Below are 24,409 nucleotides of genomic sequence, written 5' to 3'. Positions count from 1 at the left end.
GATTAGAGACTTTGCTCCATTCGTTTAAAAATGTTTGTTTTTCTGTTGTTTAAACTCAGAACATTGGAAGAGCTCAACCTTTCCCACTCTAAAGATTGCACTATCAGTCATAACCCTATTGATCTGCATTGATTGCATCTCCACTTGAGCTAGGATCAAAAATTTACTTACAGCAGTGTGTAGAATGGTGGAATTAAGGAAATGGCACGAAGTCTACTTGATTTACGGATTTATTTATTTTTTAAATAGGAGTTAATGTTTTCTTTAAACATTTTCTTAATATAGGTCTGACTTGTTTCAATGAAAATGATTTGCAACTGGAAAGTAGTAGCCTATATGGTAAATTAATCTCAGTGTTGGGCACGTTTCTAAAACCGAATTTGGCTTAGGCCTACCTCTAGGCTAGCCTACTTGTTATTAGCCTACTTTCCCCAAAATGCAACTGAGTAGTCTAACTGAATTAGGTTTAGCCTACTACATTATAAAAGTAACGAATTAGCCCATCAGGGAAGGTAACTATTGCGTTACTTATTACTTGGACTCGTTATTCCCATCACTGGTTAAGTTTTATGGATGAATAAGCAATTCTTCAGGCTCGCGTCATAATTAGGCGGAGCATCGTGGAGCCTTTATTTTGAAATCCCTAACCGGATGTGCTTAGCTGGCTGTCGGCTGCTCTGGCTTCAGTGTGTCCCTGTCGACGACTTTCTCTGAGTGGGAGCAGTCACTGAAACCAGGAAGATTTCTTCACGCTGAGTGGAAAGCACACGTCACCAGTCTGCTCTCCACATCTTACACCAAGTTAAACTTTGTTCTCAAAAAGGAAAAAGGAGTTCCAGCTCTGTTAAACCGTCGCCATGGACCCCGCCGGCCAAGGTAACGTTAATTGTTAGCTTAGCGTATGTAGCTTAGCTTCGTGTTCGAGTTGCCCAAAACAGTTCAGATAAATGCAGCTACCGCCAAATAGCGAACACACCCGTCTTCTTGTCGCTTTGTTTGTGTTGAAGTTTTATATTGTTAGGGATAATAGTGAGTCCCAGTGAGCGTGCAGCCGTGTGGACAGGACGGGCCCGCTGGTAAATGACAGGGACAGCAGCAGCAGCAGTGAGGAGGAGGAGAAGGAGGATCGTGTTACTAATGTTACCAACTTCCCTGCACACTTTCATTTGATAGCACTGACAGTAATTCGGCTAAGAAGCGAACAATGTCACCTTGTCTGTCTTCCCGAGCCCTTCGCGGCTTTACGAGCCGCTCTTCTTGGTTGTAAACAAAAACATTGATGCGAGTCCGAGAGTTAGCACTTTGTTTTGATGGTTTTTAAAAGCTGCCAGCCCTTAACATTACCTGTCGTTTTACACCTGATACAGTGTCGTGGGTCTAAGTCAGTGTTGGTCGCGCAATAACAGGATCTAGACTTGCTGACCAACTGAGCACAGTAGCTGCTGCCTTATCATTGTCACTACTGACTGTCGATGGTGCTTTTCTGCTCCCTTCAGATTAAAGGAACGATCCGTTTACTGGACATCGATTGTCTCATCTTAACTGAGACAGCAGTCCATACGGAGGGGACAAAGTCTGTTTCTTATAAGTTACAAACAATGGGCACATGTCTGTTCCCTAATCATCATCATTATTTGTATTCAAGTTATGTAGCACTGTATTTAGCTTATGTTTAGGTTGTTCCTTTTGCACTAGTAGTTTATATTTTTTTGTTTTAGACATCGTAGGATATATTTTATCATATACTTTCACTTTGTATTTTATATATTTCCTTTGCACATCTATCTATCTATCTATCTATCTATCTATCTATCTATCTATCTATCTATCTATCTATCTATCTAATTGCCCACATGTAAGACCAACAGAAACCTGAGACACAGAACAACAGCACAGATCATCAGTGCCTGTAACTGCACCATCCAGAATGACCACACACGTCGGGGTGATGAGATTTATTGCAGCGCTATTATACTGGACCATAGTGGTGTTTGCTACATGGTCATTGGCAGCCAAATGAAGGCCGTTATATGCTGCTGGAACCCACATGCTAATGAGACATCCAGGGCCGTATCCTGTAGTCTGTAACATTGAGCGGCCGTGATAGATAGTCATATTGTATCAGGCTTCCTGTGCCTCAGGATCAGAGGTTTTTAGGGGATGATTAAGGTCGCCTTCGTTGGCCTGTCTCAAACTATGACTAACCGGAAAGAACTAGGACATGTCTGTCTCATTAAATTTTGCTACTACTGTTTCCTAAATGATGCCGTGAAACCTGAAAACAGGATTTTGGCAGAACCGGGGACTTTTTCCTAACTTGTACATCCTCACATGACACCGTTGTTATTTCTTTAAAGGAATAATTCAACATTTTGGCAAATTGGGCCATTGCCATAATCCCTGTAGGTTTGTTGCCTTTAATTGTCGGTGCAAGCTATTTTTAGAACGGTGGAGCAGAACTGCAAGCTGCTCAGAGCTACGCTACGGAGGCTAATGGGATTTCTTGGTTTCCCTCATCAAATACACAATCTCACAACTCCAAAACAGTCTCGTGGATAAGTTGTGACCTGCACATTCACCACGCTATGAGATAAAAACAGAACGTTACGAGACAGAGTTGTTTTCGAGACAAATGCAGAGACTGCTTGCTGAAAATCTGCCCTCGCAGGAACGCGCATCAGTGGTTTTGCATGAATTTACCTCGAAAACAACTCTGTCTCGTAACATTCCATTATTATCTCATAGTGTGGTGAATGTGCGGGTCACAACTTGTCCACCAGAGCGTTTTGGAGTTGTTGGATTGTGTATTTGATGAGGGAAACGACAAACCTACTTCTAAAACTATAGGGATTATTGCAATGGGCCAATTTGCCAAAATGTTGAACTATCCCTTTAAGGAAATAGTTCATCCTACAAGAATAATTAACAGGTGTTTGTCATGTGCCCTTCTTTTTCTTTTTTACAGAGCTGTCAAATTGTGCAGACTTTCTACTGTCATGCAAAGACAGAGAGATCACAGAGGAACCACAAATTCCTTCATCTACATCAGCATAAAAATAGACCAGAATGCAATGCAACGGCGGAGGGGGTTTTAAGTGAGGGGTGTGGCCTTTATCACATTCACGCCTCACTGTTTACAGACTGGTTAGACGGCTAGCTGAAGGGACACATTTTTAACCTTTTCATGTAACTACGGTAACCTTTGACTGGAAGTTGCAGAGCTTGAAGTGACTGGTTGTTGTCGTGGCAAAGCCTTCTGGGAAGTGTAGGAAATGGCTATCTGTCAGTCTAAGAATGTCTGAAATAGATTATTTCCTTCATCTCAGGAAGAAATTATTATTAGATTTTTTTTTTTTTTTGTCATTCCTCTATCTGTTATGAGCGCTGCCGTCTCATTTGAACTTCACTGCTGTTATTTTTGTGGGCTGGTCTGAATCACTCTTGGCTGAATCAATATACCCAGAGGGTGGAGCCATCATATCTCCTGCCAGCCTCAACACAGATGTTACAGCTGAGACTCAAACACACAGCGCAGTATCTGCAGATAATGAGAACCTGGCTCATCACACTCTGTCTCTCCCACTGCGGACCGTTGATGTCTGCTCTCACGTGTTGCGCAAGTCACTGAAATCTTCCGTCCCGCTTAGAAAAGTGAAGGATTTGGGGAGTGGGATGTCTATATTCGTCTGTTTTGTTGCTGCTGTTGTGTTTTTTTTTCCTTTTTTTCCTCTTGTTTTGTTTTTATGTTTTCTGATGGAAACTCTAATTTTAAGAAAAGAAAAGTGAATGATTTAATATGAAATGTCTTACTGCCTGACCACTAGTCTGGAAGTTGATCCGTTTGTAAGCAGTGTGGGATGTTAGTGTGCCCGCTGTATGATTGTCGTGGCCGTAACAGCATAGGGTCTATATTTAGCCACGTGTTTTCAGGCAGTGCCTCCACTTTGTCTTTTCTTTCCCCTGTTGTGTCCATGCCAGCTCTGTGCCCGATCCAAGCTCCTATTGGCTGCCAAAACCTCCGCTAGTGTCCTCAGGTGAATCATGACGCAAGATGCGCTCGGAGTCACTGAAGTGGTGACGGTGGCATCAGACCAAGACATCAGTGGGGAAACTTTAGTTTACAATGATTAAAGACTTGGTTTTTTTTGTCTTTCTCTTGCGGTTTCGTCCTGCTGTGATAAAGGCCGGCCAGAATATTTTTCAGGCAACCACACGATGCAAAACAACAATCATGTCAAAGTGAGGCTTCAAGTTGACAATAGAAAGATGCTGACAGGGCGAGTTGGAGTGTGATATGTTTGTCTTAGTGTTTTCTTGCACGTAGGACCCTGCAGGCCTGCTGCTCATCACACACTCACTTTGACTTAGAAAACCTAAATCAATCCATCGACTTGATGCTCAGCTGAGATGCACCGGTGCTCATTTGGCTGCCATTTCTTTACTGCGTTTCAACTCCTTTTTTTCCCCCCAATACAAAAAACTGACCAGAAATGAGCAGAATTGACAGTGGCATAACTAGTATCAATGAAATGTTATCAGTTCCCATCCATAGGTTAGTGCTGCTCAACTCCTGCCTCTGCTATTTGTCTCTTTCTCTTCCTGTCGGAGAATCTCCTGCTGGCAACCCAAGCCACTTCCTGCCTGCAATTTCTGGATGTTACTGAAATAGATACTGAGAGGGGCCTACTTAGAGTCAACCACTGCTGGCTTTTAACATTTCCACCGGTCTAAGTGTGTATTTGTTTGCCTCTCCATTTCCCTTGACCATTACCGTCTCCTGTTCCCTCACCCCATCCTCCTCCTCCTCCTCCTTCTCACTTTCTCTTTCTTTTTGTCTCCCAGATATCAACCTAAACTCTCCCAACAAGGGGCTGGGCGTGGATCATTCTGACAGCCTGTCCGACGTGCCGGTGGAGGGGGCAGTGGGGAACTCTGTCAACCCTCTCCCACCCGGCCTGACGGAGGAGGAGGCCGAGGAGCTGCGCATCGAGCTCACCAAGGTAACGTCCAGGTGTTCCACAGCGAGCAGTGGTTTTCATAAAGTGAAAGATCCCACCAACACCAAGCACATAGTGGTGTGGGTTTGGTGGATGTGGTAGAAAAGCTCTTAAATATTGTTTGTTTATTAAATAAAATTCAAAACATTCTGAGATGTCATTATGTCTACATTTAAAAGGCATCTATTGCATTTGTTTTTTCTCCCATTATATCTTCATTAAAATGAACATATGGGGCTGCTAGATAGAGCAAGAAAAAAGCTCTAAATGTATTGATATATCAATACATTTGTTTTGACTGTAGTGCAGTTTTGTGTGGTTTGTTCTACTTTTCATACATTTTCTCTGTCAAGTCAATGCCTTGAATTAACATCTTGGGATGTTTGACATTTTTCACAATAGTAAAATACAATAGTCTCCACAAACATTTTTATTTTTTGAATATATGTTTATTGCAGTGTTTTTCAACCCTGGGGTTGGGACCCCATGTGGGGTCACCTGGAATTAAAATGGGGTCGCCTGAAATGCCTAGTAATTGATTTAAAAATGTACTGATAAAAATATTTTTTTAATTAATTATTATTCTTTTTAAAATTATGATTAAAACACCACACACGATCTCAAACAACTGTATTCTATACTTTCACTTCACGTTCAAATAAAATGCAACATATAAAAATATCTGAGCTGGTGCATCTTGATTGACAGGGTCGCCAGAAATTTGTGATGTCAAAATGGGGTCACGAGCTCAAAAAGGTTGGGAACCACTGGTTTATTGTTTTTCAAAATGGAAAAAGAACATAGGACGAACAGATAAAAGACCCACACCCCAAAACTAACAAATAAAACATGAACAGGATCAGCTAATCACATAAAGAAATAAGAAAGGCCACAGTCATGACAATAAACTAAAAATGCATATTTAAAAAAAAAAAAAAACTGTACAAAGTGAATAGTAAAATGAGAAATAAACACAGCAAGATGTTTCATGTTCTTCATTATATAGTCTCAGTCTCTCCAGGTGAATTTGCCATTTCTCTCAACCACAGGTCGTACGTGGGTGCGACTCCACAAACATTTTGACTTCATAATAGGCGAAGCACACCTGTTGTAAATAACAATAAAAATGGCTTGGTTCAATTTGTTGCATCACAAATACACATTGTGTATCCCGGCCTCTCTTTGCCATGCAGCAATTAAAATGGATTACAACCCAGTGAACTCATCAGTGTCGGCCTGACAGCACGAGACCATCAGACTGAAGGCAATGTTAGGGAGTTGGAAGAAACAAAGCAGCAGCTTTTCTTTTTTTTTTTAGAGCAGAGTGAAGACGTATGCAAACATGACCCAGAGCAGAGAGGCTGATTTGACTCATCCTGCACTGGATGACAGCAAATACCTAGGCTTCTCTTGGTGGGAGTAACACACCTTCCAACTAGGAATTAAGAAGAGAGGCGGGCCGAAGTTGATGTAGTGAAAAATTGACGAACCTCCAGACTGACCCCTTCCTGCTTTTTGACTTTAGGTGGAGGAAGAGATCAACACTCTGCGTCAGGTCTTGTCAGCCAAAGAGAGACACGCCACTGAGCTGAAGAGGAAACTTGGACTCAGCCCGCTCAACGAACTCAAACAGAACCTGTCCAAGAGCTGGCAGGACGTACAGACCTCCAACGCGTACGTATCAACCAGACTCCTCACACGTGTAATTTTTTGAATCCTTCAGTTGTTTGACCAGTTACAGTGATCACTCGAGGTTGAATCAAGATCTGTTTTGCACAGTCAGTCACATGGAGTATTGAAGGCACACTTCCAAAAACTGCTTTTGATTGATTTGATGAGTACAGATGTGCAGATTGTACCCGTTAATTTTAGATGTGGACTCAAACTTTAGTGTCATGTTTTGGCAAAAGATTAGAGATCAGAAAAGCCTAGAAGAGAACCACTCACGTGCATCTAAGATTATTTTAGAAGGTCAAGTTTTGGGAAATAGCTTGAGTCAGACCTAAATAGCGACAAGTGACATCCTTTTACTGAAATGTTGACGTCGTCGACCAGTTTGTGGCCCTGATAAGCACAGTGAGATGACTCCTGGAGTCGTCCCTCCCTGCCTGCCGTCAGTCTGTGATAGTAACAGTTATCAGAAAGAGCCAGTCCCAGAGTGACTCACACTATGGTGATTCACGTGGGGTCCAGAGGTCTTTACATCACACAGGATGATGTCACAGCTATTAAACAGATGAAACAGAGTCATCGGGTAAGGTGCTCTGTGATCACATCTAGTGACCCCACTGTGAGATACAACTGTGATCATCACAGATGTTCCAATGGGAGTATTCGGTTTTTTCTTTTCAAACGTCAGCAGCTGCTCTGTTCGTGATGAAACTCAATGGTTTAAAATGATTTATTTTAGTCAATAAAATCGAAACATGTAATACATTTTTAATTCATTGAGCTGCTGCAGTTTTCAACACAGAACACAGACTTAAACCGATCAGACATAACATCACGACCGCCTGCTTTATATTGTGTTTTGCTGCCAAATACACAACAAACGGCGCTGCACTGTGTGTTCTGACGGCTTTCTATCAGAACCAGATGCTCAGAGGCTCTGACCCAGTCGTCCTGGTTCAAACTGGATTAAATCCTCACTCTGCCCATTTTTCCTGCTTCTAACACATCACCTTTGAAGACAACATGTTCACCTGCTGTCTAATACGTATATCCCACCCACTAACAGGAGCCATGATGAAGTGTTATTCAGTGTTATTGACTTCACCTGTCGGGGGTCATAATGTTAGGCCTGATCGGTGTATCAGATTTTCCACACAGTGTGACTTTGATGAATGTGAACAGGAAACCCTGTCACTCTGCATTTCAACCTTCATTTCACAATGAGAGAAAGAGGAAACGGGTTCTCCAAAGACTTGGAGATAGTTATTGACATTATTGGTATATCGTGTAAATAGATCTTTTGGGATTTGCTAACCCTGGCTTCCTCTCTGAGCCAGCCCTGCTTTGACTCCTTGTTGACCCTCTGCAGCTCAACACCCCCATGTCTCTGTTTCTAGCTATGTGAGAACCTCTGAGAAACTGGGCGAGTGGAATGAGAGGGTTACCAATTCGGATCTGTGAGTCCATGCACTGTGCCACTCGCTCGCTGGTGATGTCTGGGCTTCTGCCGTGTTTGCTCTCCCATGCTCTGACTCCTCACCCCTCGCCGCTCCTCCGGTCTCACCTGCTAACCATATTTGAGAACACTTTAACATTTCAACAGCTGCTCTCTAACATAATGCCTGGGAGTAGGACATTTGTCTGTCTCTTTATTCTTCTTTGCTCCTGTTGAATCAGATGCTGTGAAATTAGATGGTAGGATGAGTGTGCATTATTCTGCTGAACCTAATTGGAAAGATTAAGTGAAGGCCTGATGAAATGAGTAATTCCATCCTCTTGGTCAAACGCATTTGGTAAAAAGTAGCTATTCCATCAACTGTGACGATAAAGCTGTGGATTTTTAACATCCAGATTGTGTCTAGTTTGATTTTTAACATTCTGAACAGCCCAAAACCACATGCGATCCGATAAAAAAAAAAATCTGATTCAAATCACTCACGAAGGTGGTTTGAATGTGATTCTAATTGGATTTGTACAGATCCGTTTCAGTTTGAACGATATGAATCAAACCACTATTTTTGTCAAGCAAAAGGGTTGTTTCTGTTCTGCAGTAGTTCTGTCTGTCCCTGCATCGCCATGGCAGCAATGAATGGGAGTGGACCGATCTTACACTATTTAAGCTGTTTACATCCCACCAAACCATTTTCTTTCCACAAACAACGTCAGATGGCTTCAAACATTCACCGTGGGGCTTGTTTACTTCAAGAAAGCCGACATGTTTGTAAATGGAGCTGAAATATAAAGTATCACGCGAGAGGCGAGTTGACGCGTTCAGTATGTTTACAGGTAGAATAAACAATATCCAGACTTACTCTTTACCGCTACGAAGACGTTGTGGCTCTGAGTTGATATTTGTTTTGTTGATAAAAGAAACGGGAGCTTCAGACGACCTGTAAACACAGTTAGCCTTCAACTTGACTCTCACGCGAGACTTCGCGAGTTCGCACGAGACTTTGCGAGACTTTGTACTACAGCTCCGTTTACAAACATGTCTGCTTGCTTGAAATAAACAAACCCCTCGAAAAAAATGTGGTTGTGGGATGTAAACAGTCTAAACAGCGCAAGATCGGCCCGCTCTCATACATCGCTGCTGTGGCGAAGCAAGGACAGACAGAACTACTGCAAAACAGGAGACATTAAAAAGAAAATCTTCAGAATCCTTCTTTTAGACCTAAAATATAAGGAAACTAGAATCCCAGGTTGAAATTGCCCAGAATTGTCCTTTAAATGTTCCTTGTTGCTCATAAGTGAATTTTAAGATTATGATTTTAAGATTTATTTTCTCTCAAAAGCTGAACATAACAGATGTACCAAAGAGCATTTTACAACTGTTTCAGATTAATAAAACGGGTATTATAAATATAATGATAATAAAATAAAAAATAAATATAAGATGTATCATAATATAAAATACATTCTCAAAAGCATATAGATTCAAAAGGTTTGAAATTACTTTTGTTAAAGAAAGTAAAAGAAAAGAAAGAATAAACAATATAAGCAGTTGTACTTGAAGTGCACACCATGAGCTCTGGTGTGGTCTGTCCGTCTGAACAAGGCCTAACAGCTCTGGGATCAGCCTGGATCAGGACTCTTGTTGCATATGTGGCGAGACTTGTAGCACTCCAGTGGGATTTGGTGTGTGTCTCATACTAACCTCTGCTGCCTGAGTTACACAACTGAGTCACCTGTGTTTGCCCACTGTGGCCTGTTACTCACCTTTAGTGTTTGATAAGCACTTTGTTTTTTTAAGGTGGTGCTATAGACTCAGACGGGTTAGTGTATATGGAGACGTGGCAGGATTTCTTTCATGACGATCACAAGTACAACTCTTCCTTTCTGCTGTTTTTCACATGATGTCATTTTCTGCAACATAATATCTTTTCCCAGTTTTTTTGTCTCCTTCCATCCTATCAGCCTCAGCCATCTGGTCTTTACTTCCTCTCCCAGAGGTCAGGTGTCCTCTCTTTGCCCCCCCCCCCTCTACTTCCTCAAAGCAGCATTCTTTCATATTTTTTAACTTTTTTTATTACTACAAAGGAAAACAGATTTTTTTTTCTATTTAAGAGAGGTTATTGGATGGGAAAGAGGTGAGATTAAAATCTAAGGCTTTGCTGTATTATAATCAAGCCATCTGATGGTTGCTGGTCTTATTTTGCTGTGCTTGTTTATCTCTAGACAACACAAATTGAACATTTAATGTGTTAGGCTTAGGGGGGGTTGGCTGAATAAGATCCACTGGCACACAGTAGAAAAACAGAAATACTGTAATATAATAAACACAACAGAGTTTGTGTTATTCTATAAATAAAAAAACAGCATACTGTATTCAGTCTAACCCCAGGTGTGTTCTAAAATTTCACACCAGAATTTTCATTTTACTGCAAATGCATATTGTTGTATAATAAATAAATGTGGGCTATCGGTTTTCTTGATTACTAATAATTGGTATCAGTATAGGCCCTGGAAAAAAAAAACATATGGGTCGATCCCTACAAGAAATAATTGCACTGGAACTAACGAGGGCTAGCTGAGCTGTGTGTCTGTTGTATTGTGTGTGTCCTCAGGAGTTGGTTGGAGGTAAGGGTTTTAAGATGGTTTTCTGCAGCTGAAAAGAATCCAGAGGAAACTTTGTAGCTGGCAAAAAGAAAAGAAAAACAACCCATCAGTTTGTTTGCTGCTGCTGCTGCTGCTGCTGGGAGGACTGAGGCTAGTGGAATTTTCCGTGTTGTTGCTTCTGATTTGAACTGGATTGGCGAGCTCTCTCAGATAGCTAAACTCACCTGTCAGGACACTGACTCAGCGCTTGACTTTTACACACACACACTAACACACGTCTTTATGAATAGGAGCAGGTGCACTAGGTTTGGTAGTATTTCCTCTTCTGTGTTTTCAAAGACAGAATTAGACACACACGGTCGCACATCTCTCACATTGTTTCCACCTATGTGTTCTCCCACACAGCCAGAACATACATTTATTAAAAAAAAAAAACTAAAAACACACAGCATATGAATTTTGGTTCAGGCCTGGAAACACACACACACACACAGCCATAGGTTCGCACAGTACAGGAAGGTGTTGGTTTGTGTGTGTCTGTGGCGCCCTGGTCGGGCAGCTCAGACTTGCTGTTGCAGGAACAAGTGGGAGGAGAGGAAAGGAATGTGAGAGAGATGGAGGAAGAGGAAGAGAAAGAGACAGTGTTTTGCTTAGTCACATGACACGTGTTGTTCAGAGAGGGAGGGCTGGAGAGAGAGAGGATGTGAGCTGCACTTGAAGCCAAACTGAACCACACAAAGAAGTTAATGGGTTATGAATTATGAATATGCTTTTTGGAGGGGGGGGGCAGGTTGCCAGGTTGCCATGAAAACTGGAGTAGTGTGAGAGTCAGCCTGACTGCTCTGTTCGCATGACAGTTGAGTATCTTCAGAGGTTTTAACTTTGTCTCTCAGATGAGATCCTTGGAGGAGTTGGAGGCTCTTACACAGCAACGTCCAACTGGAAAGGAGACAAAAAACCCTGTTTCTCTTTGAATTACTGTATACAGCTAGACAGTGAGGTGCTGTGTGGACAGACACAGTGCACTGTGACCGCAGTCACTGGGTTGTACAGTACGCAGCGTTGTGCTGATGTAAGTCAGGAAATAGAGATGGGTCTTGTCTGGCCCAGAGCCGTCTAGAATCAGAGCCATCTCCTGTGTCTTTTACAAGGGAAGCTGGTGTAATACAGCTGGCTGCTATATAGAGTCATTGGTTTGGAGAGTTTTTTTTAAAGGGATAGTTCAACATTTTGGCAAATTGGCCCATTGCCATAATCCCTATAGTCATAGCAGTAGGTTTGTTACCTTTAATTGTCAGTGCAAGCTATTTTTAGAACGGCGGAGCAGAGCCGTGAGCTGCTCAGAGCTACGCTACGGAAGCTAATGGGATTTCTTGGTTTCCCTCATCAAATACATAATCCAACAACTCCAAAACGCTCTCGTGGACATGTTGTGACCTGCACATTCACCACGCTATGAGTCCGTCAGGGGCAGTTTTTTGGCAAGCAGTCTCTGCATTTGCCAAATCCACACAGAAGGGCCCCCTCATCTTTTACTCAAATTATTTCTAAATAAACTTGTTGCATCTCCCATGACATAAATTACAGATATCCACACTGACTCTCAATCCCTTGTAGTTGTACATCGAATAACACTTCATCATGGCACCTGTTAGTGGGTTTGATGTATCAGGCATAAAGTCAACATGCCCTCAAAGTTGATGAGATAGAAGCAGAAAGGGTTTGATCCAGTTTGACCAGGACTGGGTCTCTCATATGAAAAGCTGCAGCTCTTGTGGACTGTTCCCGGTCTGCAGTGGTCAGGATCTATCAAAAGTTGGTCCAAGGAAGGAACAGTGGTGAAGAGGCCACAGGCTCATTGATACACATGTGCTCCCATCCAACAGACCAGCTCAGACTGCTGAACAAGTTCATGCTGCTTCTGATATAAGGCTGTCATTGCAGGAAAAAGGGACCAACACAATATTAGGGTTAGGGTTAGGAGTCACATCCACTCGGTGCTTGGAGCCAGGCCGTTTGATTGAACCGTAGACAAATGGGAGTGAATTTGCAGACCTAAACATATTAAAACTTGCTTGCGAGTGGATAAACGATGTGATTGGGACAGTGTTTATATAATCTATACCACCTCCAACATACTGTAGCTTTTCTTTATATTTGTTATATTTGTCACCTTGGTGATGATACCGCCAGTGTATCTGGAACACGACGGTATTTATTTTTGCATTTTACCACATGATTTAACACGTGGCCAAAGTAGACTGGAGGAATTTAGATCAACTTACCCAACATTGGCCAGCTGCTTACATGAAATACAGATAGTATCATTTAAATTTCAGCAGCAGTTTTTAGTTGAATAACTTGATGTAAATATGTCATGTAACTCAAATGTGGATTTAATGTGGAATCAGCTTGCTTGCAGTTCCTCTGTCAGTCTTGTCTGGGCTCTGCTTTCTTATCTGCTCTGCCATTAGTTCATAGAGCACTTAGCACAAACATGCTTCCTCTTTTTTTCTAGATACTGCATCACCAGTGGTGTGTTGTGTGTGACTTTTGTCTAAGCTTGCTTTGCAGCTAATCATAAAAGGTCTGCGGTCTGCTTTTAAGCTGGCGTTTTAGTGTTAGTGTGTTAGTGTTTTTTCAAACTAAGTCATCAACCCTCACTGTTTCCACTAACCATCTGCTGCCGTATCCATTTGTCCTCACAACTTCCTGTAGAGCAGAGTTGGATTGATTCACTTAGCTGAACTCTGAGGACCTGCAGGGAATTCAGAGCCTTTTATCAGCAAACGCTGGAGTTTGGCTGAGACTCACTTTAAGCTCGTCAGAAAAACCATTCCATCATGTCATATTTTGTAGGTCCTGATTGCTGGGGGGCCGATGTCGATATCAGGGAATAAAAAAATTCTGATCACCAATATATTGGCCGATGAAATAAAAAAATAAAAATAAAAAAAAAATAGCTGCTTTTGATCCGTTAAATATAGTTCAAACACAGATATAAATTGAAGGCAGAACATTTAGCTATTTTTCAATACTTTTGTTTTCAAAGTTATTGTGTCAACATTTGAAATCTGCCTGTTTATGTTTATTATTATTCATTTACTTCAGGGCAACAATGCATTTCACCTCCACTGGAAGAGTAATAGTACAAGGACATCATTTTTAAGTAAAACCAGGTCATATAATGAAAATATAACTGTTTTGTTAACGTGTTTGGCTAAATAACGATTATATTATTCTCTAATGGCTATAATCTATAATATCTGTATTATTTTTGCTTTACATCTAAAAAGTAACATCAATCCTTACCTTGATAGCATTTTTATCATCTGAATTAGTCTTTATAAATGGTGATTAGATCGTCCATCCTATCGTCCAGAGTTTTCTCTGCTCCAGTCTTGCAAAGGTTTGTGACACAGATCTTTAAAGCTTTATTAAAAAAATATATCAGATGATAAATATCCTTTCTAGGCCTGTAAAAGTGTTGAAATATGCACCATTAATGTCATTAAACAATATGGAGAGACAAAACAATATACGTAGGTCCAGCAGCAGTAGTAGAGCCTTAAGACAGGATTATTCATATTTGCCTGTGTGTGCGTTGTGAGCAGCTTCCGACACTTGAAGGGCTCAGAGAGCTGTAAAATGAAAATTCCCCTCTTACACAGTAAATTAGATTAATTTCTGTAATGTTGATGTGGGCAAAATGAGTTTTCTCTGTCGCGCCTGGGGAAGGAGGTTTTCCAGCAAAGAAGTGTTTCACCGTCGGGTACACTCAACTGTCACACAACCTGTTGGAGTAGACACAAGCCTGATTCATCAGTGGGAAATGTATATGGATTATGGCAACAAGCTGCGCAATGGTGGAGCAGCCCAGCCCGACAGGATTTACTAGTAACACCACGTAACCATCATCTCACCATAAACATTGAAGGCTTTGTTAAACTCACTTATGGTTCTGGTCACAGTTGCCATGGTTACGTTCATGAAGGAACCATGTGAAATGTTAGCAGTGTTTCATGTCCTCTGATCTATAATGATATTGTGTTGCGTTGTGTAATAGTTTAAATGTTAAGTCTTTTAAAGTCGGTGTAGCAGTGGATAAAATGAATTGTGCTTTGTTGTTAGTGTGTGTCTCTTCCCCTGTGTCATTATCCTGCTGTTGTGTCTTCAGATATCTGTCTGCCTCAGCCACTTTGGATGACATTACCCACTCTGAAGCGTGAGTTGACCCCTTTCTCTTTTGTGTTCTTGTTTTGTTTTTGTAGATGAGCTAAGGTTTCTTTCAGTGTGGTTTTCTCTCTGGGGAGTAATCCTCACTGTTCTCACCCCCATGCTTCCTCATCCATCTCTTTGCTTCTGTGATGTGAGCGTGTTGCAGGAGGGGGTTTTGTTTTGTTTTTTATAGGTGTGTTTGAGGTTCAGCTTCATGCTTGGAAAGACTCCCACGTTGGAGGACATACTAGTATGGCTTTAAAGTGAAGAGAGGCAATTTGGTTGAGCTGATACTTTAGCCCAGTGGTTCTCAAAGTGGGGTCCTTGAGAGGGTTCAAGAAGGTACCCAGAATTTTATTGAAATTGTACCACTTTTTTCTAGAATTTGTAAACTTTATTTTTTTGAAAAATTTTGCCACTTTTTCTAAAGAAAAATTTAAAACTTTTTTTTTAATCTTTCCACTTTTTTCTAGAATTTTTTTTTTTTTTTTTTTTTTTTTAAATCTTTCCACTTTTTTCTAGAATTTTTTTTGACTTTTTTTTTTTTTATAAATCTTACCACTTTTTTTCCCAGAAATTCTCTACAATATTTACAAAAATTCATGCCATTGGCCATGATTTGACTTTACTTTAAAAAAGTAATGTTGTTCATTCTCAGAACAAATATTTGTGTATTAATGGTTTTTGCTTCAAAATGTTGTCCAATGGGGGTCCGTGGTCTAATTTGTATCGATTTAGGGGTCCATGATGTAAAAAAGTTTGTAAACCACTGCTGCAAGTCAGACAGGGGGGTCAGTGCAGATGTTTAGCTGGTGTACCTGTGCCAGCTTGTTTTCAAGAGGTCTTCATTGTTTTTTTTATTACTTGTGGTCCTAACTAGGTCATAGTCCCATTTCTGCTGGAGCCTGGGCTGCAAAACCAAGACTTAAATCAATTTAGTTTCAAGTAATAAAAGAAAAGGCTGAGATGTAATCTGATAAAATAGAGTAGAGCACTTATTATATCCCATTGTTAATATACATATAGATTATTGAAATCTAAAAGTCACACTTGTTGGATGTTTCCCTCAGCTACGGCAGCTTTGCTCATCTTCTGTGAACCATCTGTTTCAGAGACTCAGTCTGTGTGAGTGGTAGGGCAGCATGATATGCAAAAAAAAAAAAAATCATGTAGTCATTATTTTTGGTAGATGTTGTGATACAAGTCTCCATATCAGTTTGATTTTTAGTTTTTTGCATTTTGACCAAAAAGGTTTTAAATGATGTGTTCAGTTGGGTCTAGTAGGTTGCTTTTGGCAGTCTGGGTGTGTTTCAGTTGGTGTTCATGTGCTTATTTCTCTGTGTGTATCCGTGCTGGTATCAGCTTGTGTACTGTGACCACACCTGTCGACCACGTTAATCCTGGCAGCTGTGTTAGGTCTGTGTTCAGTGTGGATCTGGGAAGCTGTTAGCCTAGCTTAGCATAAAGCTGAGTAAGAAAAAAATAGTTGTACTCTCCAGAATGTTGAACTCTTGCTGTACATGTACATGTAAATCATTTTCTTATTAGGTTAGCTGTGCTCACCACACCTTGACTAAACATACACCACTGCAGCAATGTAGCAGCTTTGTCAGGGCTCCAGACTAACTTTATTTACTAGGAGCACAGTGGCTCCTAACTTCAAATTTCAAATTTCAGGGGTGCAAACAGAAAATTTAGGGGCATTTCCTTTTCATTCTTAATCCTCACACTTATTGGTCTGCCACCTGTAATGACAGATAACAGTCCCCGGAGAGGGCGGCGAAACTCTCCAAGCTGCATGCACCTCAGCAGGATGCTGTGCACTCAGACACAACGGCGTGAAATATTTGGGTGTACCAACTGGAACCAGACACGTGCATGTCAGACAGGAGTAAACAGGAGCTTTAGCAGCTGGCAGACAACAGGAATGTACTGAAACCAAAGAGGGCCCAAGGTGACGCAACGTCGCTGAGACTGAAAACAGGCAGATTTATCTGCTGCTTTAAAAGACAACAGTGTTGGTCTGACACGTGCTCTTGAAGCTTTGGACTGAAGTGAGGCCTTATAAAGTTGTATCTTTGCCTCTGATACCGATCCTCTGTGAGTGAGATGGGCAGATACGGGGCATTTCTGTCATGCCTTTCAGTCGTTTGCTGAATCAGTCTAACATTTTGAGTTCCACTCGTCCAACAAGTTGTTTTGGTTCGGTGGCCTGTCACACACCAGCACATCGTAGACAGTGTTAACCTCAGGTTGATTCAGGTCACATGTTTTTTGGGGGTTTTTTTCATGTAAATTGGCCAATAAGGATGGACGGCTGATCAATTGAGGCAATTATTTAATTTTAGTTGACCTTTATTTATAACTCGAGATCCATTGAGGGAGACGCTCATTTTCAATGAGCCGAGTGCACAAAACAGAAGTCAGAAAAAATACAAGCAGAACAATTCAATTAATCGATCAAAGCAAGAACAAGGCATTTCACACTGTTGAGCAACTAGTTAACTAACCAGAGTGTGCAGCAGCAATGGAAAAGGCAGTTTTTTCACCTCGAGAAGAAACCGACACTATGAACGTCCTCAGAGACACAGTGAACATCCGCACCAGCGTTCATTCCATCTGGCCTCTGTCATCCTGCCTCAGCCAAGCTCAGCTACAGAACATGTTGGGTGGACAGGTCCTTTAAACCGACGAGAGCGATAGCTGAGGGGACTGTCGTGTTGAATCAGCGCAGGGGTCTGTGCCAGATGTGCCATTGATAGTTTCATTGTTTTATTGTGATACTGTACCACACTGTACTGTGTGTGTCACATTCGCCGTGGCGCTGAAATAAAGTTCAGGGACATGCTGAATCATAGCTGCTTCCATACTCCTGGCTGCTTTAGAATGAAATACTGAAAGTAACCATTAGATGATGGAGGAGAGGATCTTCTTTCTCTTTGCTTTGTAAACGACTGTAAGTTCTCAAATTAAAGGGGCCATGTGATACAAAGCAGACGGGCTGCGGTCTTTTGGTTGCTGTGGCTGTGGCCTGAGTTCCTGTGACCTCTGTCTGTGTGTGTGTGTGTGAATACTAACATGGGCTGGTGAACACTGTGTGACGGGGCACTAACCATGGATTTGTTGTGTTTTGGGTCTAATTTACCATTCTGTCCTCCCCTGTCTCTCCCCCTCCCATCCATCCACCTCCTGTTCTTCATTCCTTCTTCCCCTCTTCTTTTCACAATTGTTTTCCTTCCATTCTCCCGCTCCCACTTTTCTTCTCTCTCATCCCTCCATCCCTCCACCCCTCTATTCTCTCTCCACACTTGCAGATACAAGAAGACTCAGGAGACTCTTTCCCAGGCGGGACAGAAAACCAGTGCAGCTCTCACCACAGTGGGCAGTGCCATCAGCAGGAGACTGGGCGACATGAGGTACGGCACTGCAGAGCCAAAATGGCCGACTCTCTGGCTAGGCCACAAGAACAACTGAGCAGAGGGGACAGTGTAGAAACGTGAAAAGTGAATCAAATGCTTCTTTCAGAAACCTGGATAAACCCGGTTTAGAATAACTCAGTCATTGCAGTTGAATGCAAACCAAGATATTGTGGGATGTAAACACTCAATCCAGATTTCTGATCAGCCTGCCACATTCTGCCATTTGCAGTCTTCGTTCCAGAAATATGTGTGTACACACTGATCCACTGAAAACAACTTAAAACGCTGTAGTGCATATGCAGCGCTCTAACGCTGCCAAACAAATACAACAAAAACAGACACGAAAGCCTGCCCGCTGTATTTAAACTCCAATCATTATAGGTCAACTAAATGTTGATGAGGAACTACGCAGGATTTTTACTTCAAATGGGGTCTCTGAAATGTCTAGTAATTGATAAAAAAAAATACTACTAATTATTATTCTTTTTTAAATTATGATTTAAAACACCACAGACATAATAATTAAATGCAGCATATAGAAATATAGAGATGTACCCACTCTGGAACCCGTTTCCAAAGAATACTGTTCTCGGTCTCCCAAAACAGGTGGACGAATGCCAAAACAATAAAATAAAATAAAAACTTTTGCAGTGTTCATGTGGACATTAATGCAGGTAAAAGTAGTTTGTTGCAATCTGTTGCTTCATAATGGAAGGCAAGATGGAAATGAAACCAGGAGCTGCAGCTGATGAGATGAGGCAAAGGCAGAAACCTGGGTTATATTTGAATCATAGGAAGGAAATGATGCTGGAGCACACGATTAATTTCAGCAATTTATAGAGGTGCAAGTGCTAACGTTTCGACTAGCGTCTTCTTCAGAGAAAATGGAATGAAATTTTATGAATGACAGGTTTTAAATGTGTGCCTGCGTCTCTGATTGGAGGAGCAGGAGAGTCATGTCATCGAAAACAGCTCATAACACACAATAAATTAATCTAATACAAAGTTATAGATACAAAATGTTACAATTACAATACAATGTATTCAATACAAATTAACACATAGAGGTAACAGAAGCCATGTACAATATCCTCATCATGTTCTGCAGGGTGCTTAACATCCTTTCTAATTTGAACCTTGATACTTGATGCTCCTACGATAAATTCACTGAATAATGAGTCACGACTGCACTGTCCACTCTGATTGTTCTTCTTGTAGCTGCGTCTGTGTTCTAACCTAGAATAGAAAGTAGATCTTGCATGACCCGTAGACCTGTCTCCATCAGCCCCCACTGTTCAAACTACACTGTTTATAAAATGAACAGGTTTCTCAAATGAAAGTGGTTTCACATACAAAACCAGTTTTTGTGTCATTTAACCCAGAGATATGAATCCTGCTAAAACGACTGGAACCACGCCTGTAGACTGTATGATAATTGGAAAAGATTAGCATGATAATGGGACACGGCCCAGTTTATTCATGTCATTTAAAACATTTAGATTGATCATCAGTCAATCAGGTGCAGTTGTGGGTTGAGAGAGGAAACGGTGTCTGTAGATGTAGACTCACTAACTCTGACAACGCCTTGTTGACTGTCTCTAATGATGTTTAAGTTTCCATTTAGCATAGATATTTGCTCTGTGTGTGCGAGAGAGAGAGGAAGGGACACTTAGCAGTCTGAGTGTATTGACAAATGTGCGTTAGCTGTTGTTCCCTGGCTTCTCATATATCTCACTAAAACGAGACTTGCCTGCATAGCGCATGTTTTCTGCTTGTTCATCCGAGCTCTTTTTTTTTCTGTTGCAAATGTCCCTCTGATGCTCTTTGTCTACTTGTTGTGCACGAATCGATCCAGTGTTGCTCCTACGTGGACTTGTAGTACAGGTCGTAACGCTGAAAAAAAATCCAATAATCAGTCCAAAGGAAAAAGTATTGATTACATCTGTTGTGAACTGTACATATACAGGTGCATCTCAATAAAGTAGAAGATGATGGAGGTCAGCAGTCTGCTCCATGACAGTGGAGCTGCTGAGTGTGACATCATTAGGTTACAATAGTGAACTTTTTCACTATATTTAGATTATTTGAGATACTGATCTTTGGGTTTTCGATCCATAATCATTAGAATTAAAATAAAGAAAGACATGAAATATTTCAGTCTGTGTAATGAATCTATATGAGCTTGAACTACTGAAATAAATTAACTTTTCCTTGATGTTCTAATGTATTGAGATGCGCCTGTATGTGAACAGCAGTTTACAGGTTTCAGATAGAAGCCTTTTACACCCAGGATGATCTTTTTTTATTCCCTAAAATTGTCAAAGAAGGGTGAGAAATAGAAGAAAGAAGAGAGCTATTTGAAATAAATGTCTATCTCTAATAGAATTCAATCAGATGTTCCACTTTTTATTTTCTAGGCTTTTGATGAAAACCTTATCACCTTGCTCCGTTGTGTATGTTTTGCCTCCTGCTGCCTCTCACCTGTTTGTCGTCCTCTGCTTTCATGTTTGCAACCTAACGCTTCTGCTTGTGGCTCACTCTCTCCTCTTTGTTTTTTTACCTGCTGCCTTGGTTTGACCTGCAGAGCTCTACCTTTCTCTAATTCCTTTAGGTAAGACTCACATGTCCTGTTAACGACAACAAGAAGTGTTTTTAAATCACACGGTCACATGACCGAATATGCAGACAGATGAAGAGTTACGACTCATCGGAGGTCAAGCTCTGTCAGTTTTGCTGCTTGTACTTTGACTGCTGCTTTTTCCAAACTCCCCCTGACTTCCAGGTGTTTCTGGACTGAAAACCTTGCATCAAATTTTATTTATTATTTTATTCCTTTAGATTAAGATCCCTTGTTATTTTGATTACAGTGATAATATGCTACATGCATGTTGTTTTCATATCCTATTGTGCTGATCTTTAGAAATAATTATGTCGTCAATATTAGTCATTATATCAATTGCTAATTCCCCAATTGCAGCAGCATGTTATTTGACTATGGAAGATCTCTACAAGCTCGTAGACACTGTGTTGTGTTGATTGACAGCTACCGTTGTTACATTTTACCTTGAGTTGAATCAATGTGTTGACTAATAACCTGAAGTAGCTCTTGAACTGTGAAACTGGTGGGTGGGTGTGTGTGTGTGCCACTGCTTGCTTTATAACACTTGCACCTCTCTGTCTCCTCTTTAACGCTTACAAAGTAGCAACTATTCTATCCGCCACTCGATAAGTATGCCCGCCATGAGGTAAAGTAACACACTGATCCGCTCACTCAACTGTTTCTGTTTAACACACACACCGTAGCTGTGAAGTACTGTTGCAGTCACCTGTCTGTGTTTGTTGTGCTGCTGCTGCCTTCACCCTGACATCTTTTCTTTTTTGTTGAGTGAAGGTTTAACAAAAAAAAAAAAAAGAGAGGACATGGACTTTTAAATGTTTCTCTTTTTCTAAATAACATCTGTTTCACAGCCAGTTGATAAAATAAAAGCTTCTGCTGTAAAACACTGGAATAATGTTAAAATGTAGCAGGGACTCAAGAAAATGTCGGTGTCTTTTATGGTGTCCTATTCTCTGGAAACATGCCCAGGACAGTAGCAGTGTGGCTGCAGTGTAAACTTATTAAATATGCATCAGTCCCTTTTTTAGAATTGATTAAACGTAGAAGCAGATACACTAAGATAACTGAAAATGTGATATTGATGCTTTTATCTCTAGCCAGCCTGTTTTGAATATGATATTATTGCATGTCTTAGCATGTGTGTTGTTTGTGAATGTCACCTTGTGCCTCTTGTTCTGTAGGAACTCTCCGACCTTCAAGTCCTTTGAGGATAAGGTGGGGAACCTGAAGGTGAGCAGACAGTGACCCGTCGAGAGACAGGGGTCTGAAGGATGACGGGAGCTGTGTTTTCTCTGAAAGTGTGATGACTCTGTGTTTTAAAGGGGACATATTATGGAAATATAAAAATAATATCACTTTTTGAAGGCTCTTTAACATATATTTGTCTTGCCTTCCGGCTCCCAAAATGTGAGAATTGACAAAAAAAATCTGTAATTTGCAGGCTCCCTAGGTCCACGTGGTGTTACGAGCTGTTCCCTCAGATGTCTTCCAGTGATGTAACTAAGTTTCAAATTTGCATAATACCACCAGTAGAAGGGGCAGGGCAAGCAGTGGTTCATTTGCATTTAAAGGGACAGACACTGAAACCAGCTGTTCTGAACAGGGCTGTTTTGAGAGGATGAAAAAAGATGTGATGTTTAATCCTTGGGGGATTTTGTCCAAAGCATGTCACAGACATGTCTTTAAGACACCTGGGAACTATTTTAATTTGTGGAAAGGAGGCATAATATGTCTCCTTTAAATTGTTCACTTAAAGGGATAGTTCAACATTTCGGCAAAATTTCCTATTGCCATAATCCCTATAGTAATAGCAGTAGGTCCATTACCTTTAATAATCTGTGCATGTTGTTTTAAGATCCGCGGGGCATGTCACAGACATGTCTTTAAGACACCTGGGCACTATTTTAATTTGTGGAAAGGGGGCATAATATGTCTCCTTTAACTATGACAACCCATAACACTCTGCTCTGTTTCCTCTCTTGTCGTCATCTCTCCGCTCCCTCTCCTCTGCAGTATAAGGTTGTTGGCCCCAAAGGGAACGGTGATGTGGTCAGCTCCCCCACCGACACCACCCCCACCCAGGAGAACCCACCTTTCTGAACGCGTACCGCCTTCTCCTCCTCCTCGCTGCCACCTTCCTCACGACCTGAGACTGTACTGTTATCACCGCACATCGCAGAGTCAGCCCTGACCTTAGACCCTCCACCTCACCAACTCACCACCACTCACTCGCCCCAAGCTGTGTAAAAAGAAAAACGGCAACAGGCGGAGGTGAAGGACGAGCCCCGCCCTCCACCCAGCGGATCCCATCATGGCCTTCATCCCTCTGCCTCTCTGTTGAAGAAAATCATTTTTTGTTAATGTCTAAATCTGAATAATTTGTCAACCATGCTTTTCGTTCTGCCTTTTCCTTCTTCCCCTCGTTAGTCCAAATAAGTCGTCACTTTAAGCTTTAACTTTAACCTTTTTTATACAGGTTGTTACCGTTCCATCAGTTTAAGAAAAGGAAAAGAAAATAGGCATCGTAAGATGTCCAGTTCTTAAACAGCATTACAGAGGCGGCACAGTGGGACTAGAGCTTACGGGGCTTGGAAGCACTAGGTTCACTGTCGGTTTAGAATCATTTGATAAAGTGCAAATTTAAATAGAATGTACATTTAGAGTCGGTGGTTATCCCAAAGGTCATATTTGCCCCCCAGCAGGTCGGTCAGGCCACATTGACACATCAGACTTTTTTCCCTTGCAGCTGTATTTATTGCTCCTAACTCAAGAGTTGAGGAACCAGAATATCTGCAGACTTGTGTAGGAAGAGGATTTTACAGGCATATAGGGAGACAGTTCATACGCCACTTAACCTGCTCTATACATCTACTCCGTTTTCTGACTACTATCATGTCCTTAAATAACGCATCCGCACGGCAGAAACCTCCACCCGTCTGTCCCAACTTGTACCCAGTTTAGCTTTCCAGCCGTGTGAAAGCAGGATCTGCTCATAGTTCAGAGGTTAGTTTTCAAGGGGGTGGGTGGGTGGGAAGCACCCCTCTTAGGTTTAGACCTACTACTGCTACATGCATGTGCATATCTCATCTCAGTTGAACCACACCAACCATGCAAAGATGACCGAGGTCTCGTGTTAACACCCCAGGATGTAAAAACAGAAAAAACAACCTTAAAATCATTTTGTATTATAAACTATTTTACACTGCTTTGCATAATGTTTTTACATAACTTTTATCAATATGTATAAATATATATGAATAAATATATTGTCAGCGACGCTGCCGAACGGTAGTAAGCAGGTCAAAAAAAAAAAGCAGAGGGAGGTGAAACAAATTTTCAAAATGTGGAAAACAAAGAAACACTATGGGTCAGTTTCACAGACAGGAGGTGGAGTCTAAACGCACGTTCCCATGACCATGGCGAGAAGGAAG

The 24,409-nt window shown here is 41.3% G+C and overlaps 1 protein-coding gene across 5 annotated transcripts; it reads left to right on the top strand.

Annotated features, from left to right (window-relative positions):
• The first annotated feature begins 655 nt into the window (after window positions 1-655).
• tpd52l2b (tpd52 like 2b) lies at window positions 656-24,312 on the top strand. 5 transcript variants are annotated; one of them, XM_083976074.1, is made up of 9 exons: window positions 656-876; window positions 4,843-5,000; window positions 6,523-6,671; window positions 8,066-8,125; window positions 14,902-14,949; window positions 18,257-18,358; window positions 22,160-22,208; window positions 22,420-22,474; window positions 22,992-24,312. In XM_083976074.1, the coding sequence occupies exons 1-8, from the start codon at window positions 858-860 to the stop codon at window positions 22,426-22,428; spliced, it is 594 nt and encodes a 197-aa protein (XP_083832200.1). In that variant the 5' UTR covers window positions 656-857; the 3' UTR covers window positions 22,429-22,474; window positions 22,992-24,312. The 5 variants fall into 5 exon arrangements, with proteins under 5 accessions (XP_083832200.1, XP_083832202.1, XP_083832198.1 ...); XM_083976076.1 differs by lacking the exon at window positions 8,066-8,125; XM_083976072.1 differs by lacking the exon at window positions 22,420-22,474.
• Window positions 24,313-24,409: the final 97 nt, after the last annotated feature.

Source organism: Trachurus trachurus (genome assembly GCF_905171665.1).
Source record: "Trachurus trachurus genome assembly, chromosome: 7".
Classification (NCBI taxonomy): domain Eukaryota; kingdom Metazoa; phylum Chordata; class Actinopteri; order Carangiformes; family Carangidae; genus Trachurus; species Trachurus trachurus.
This window is presented reverse-complemented; position numbering and strand designations above follow the sequence as displayed.

Bases quoted from the DNA above. Each gene is read 5' to 3' on its own strand.
- tpd52l2b (XM_083976072.1), top strand. The intron at 18,359-22,159 runs GTACGGCACTGC...CTTGTTCTGTAG, and splicing joins AGGAGACTGGGCGACATGAG to GAACTCTCCGACCTTCAAGT. The intron at 22,209-22,991 runs GTGAGCAGACAG...TCTCCTCTGCAG, and splicing joins ATAAGGTGGGGAACCTGAAG to TATAAGGTTGTTGGCCCCAA.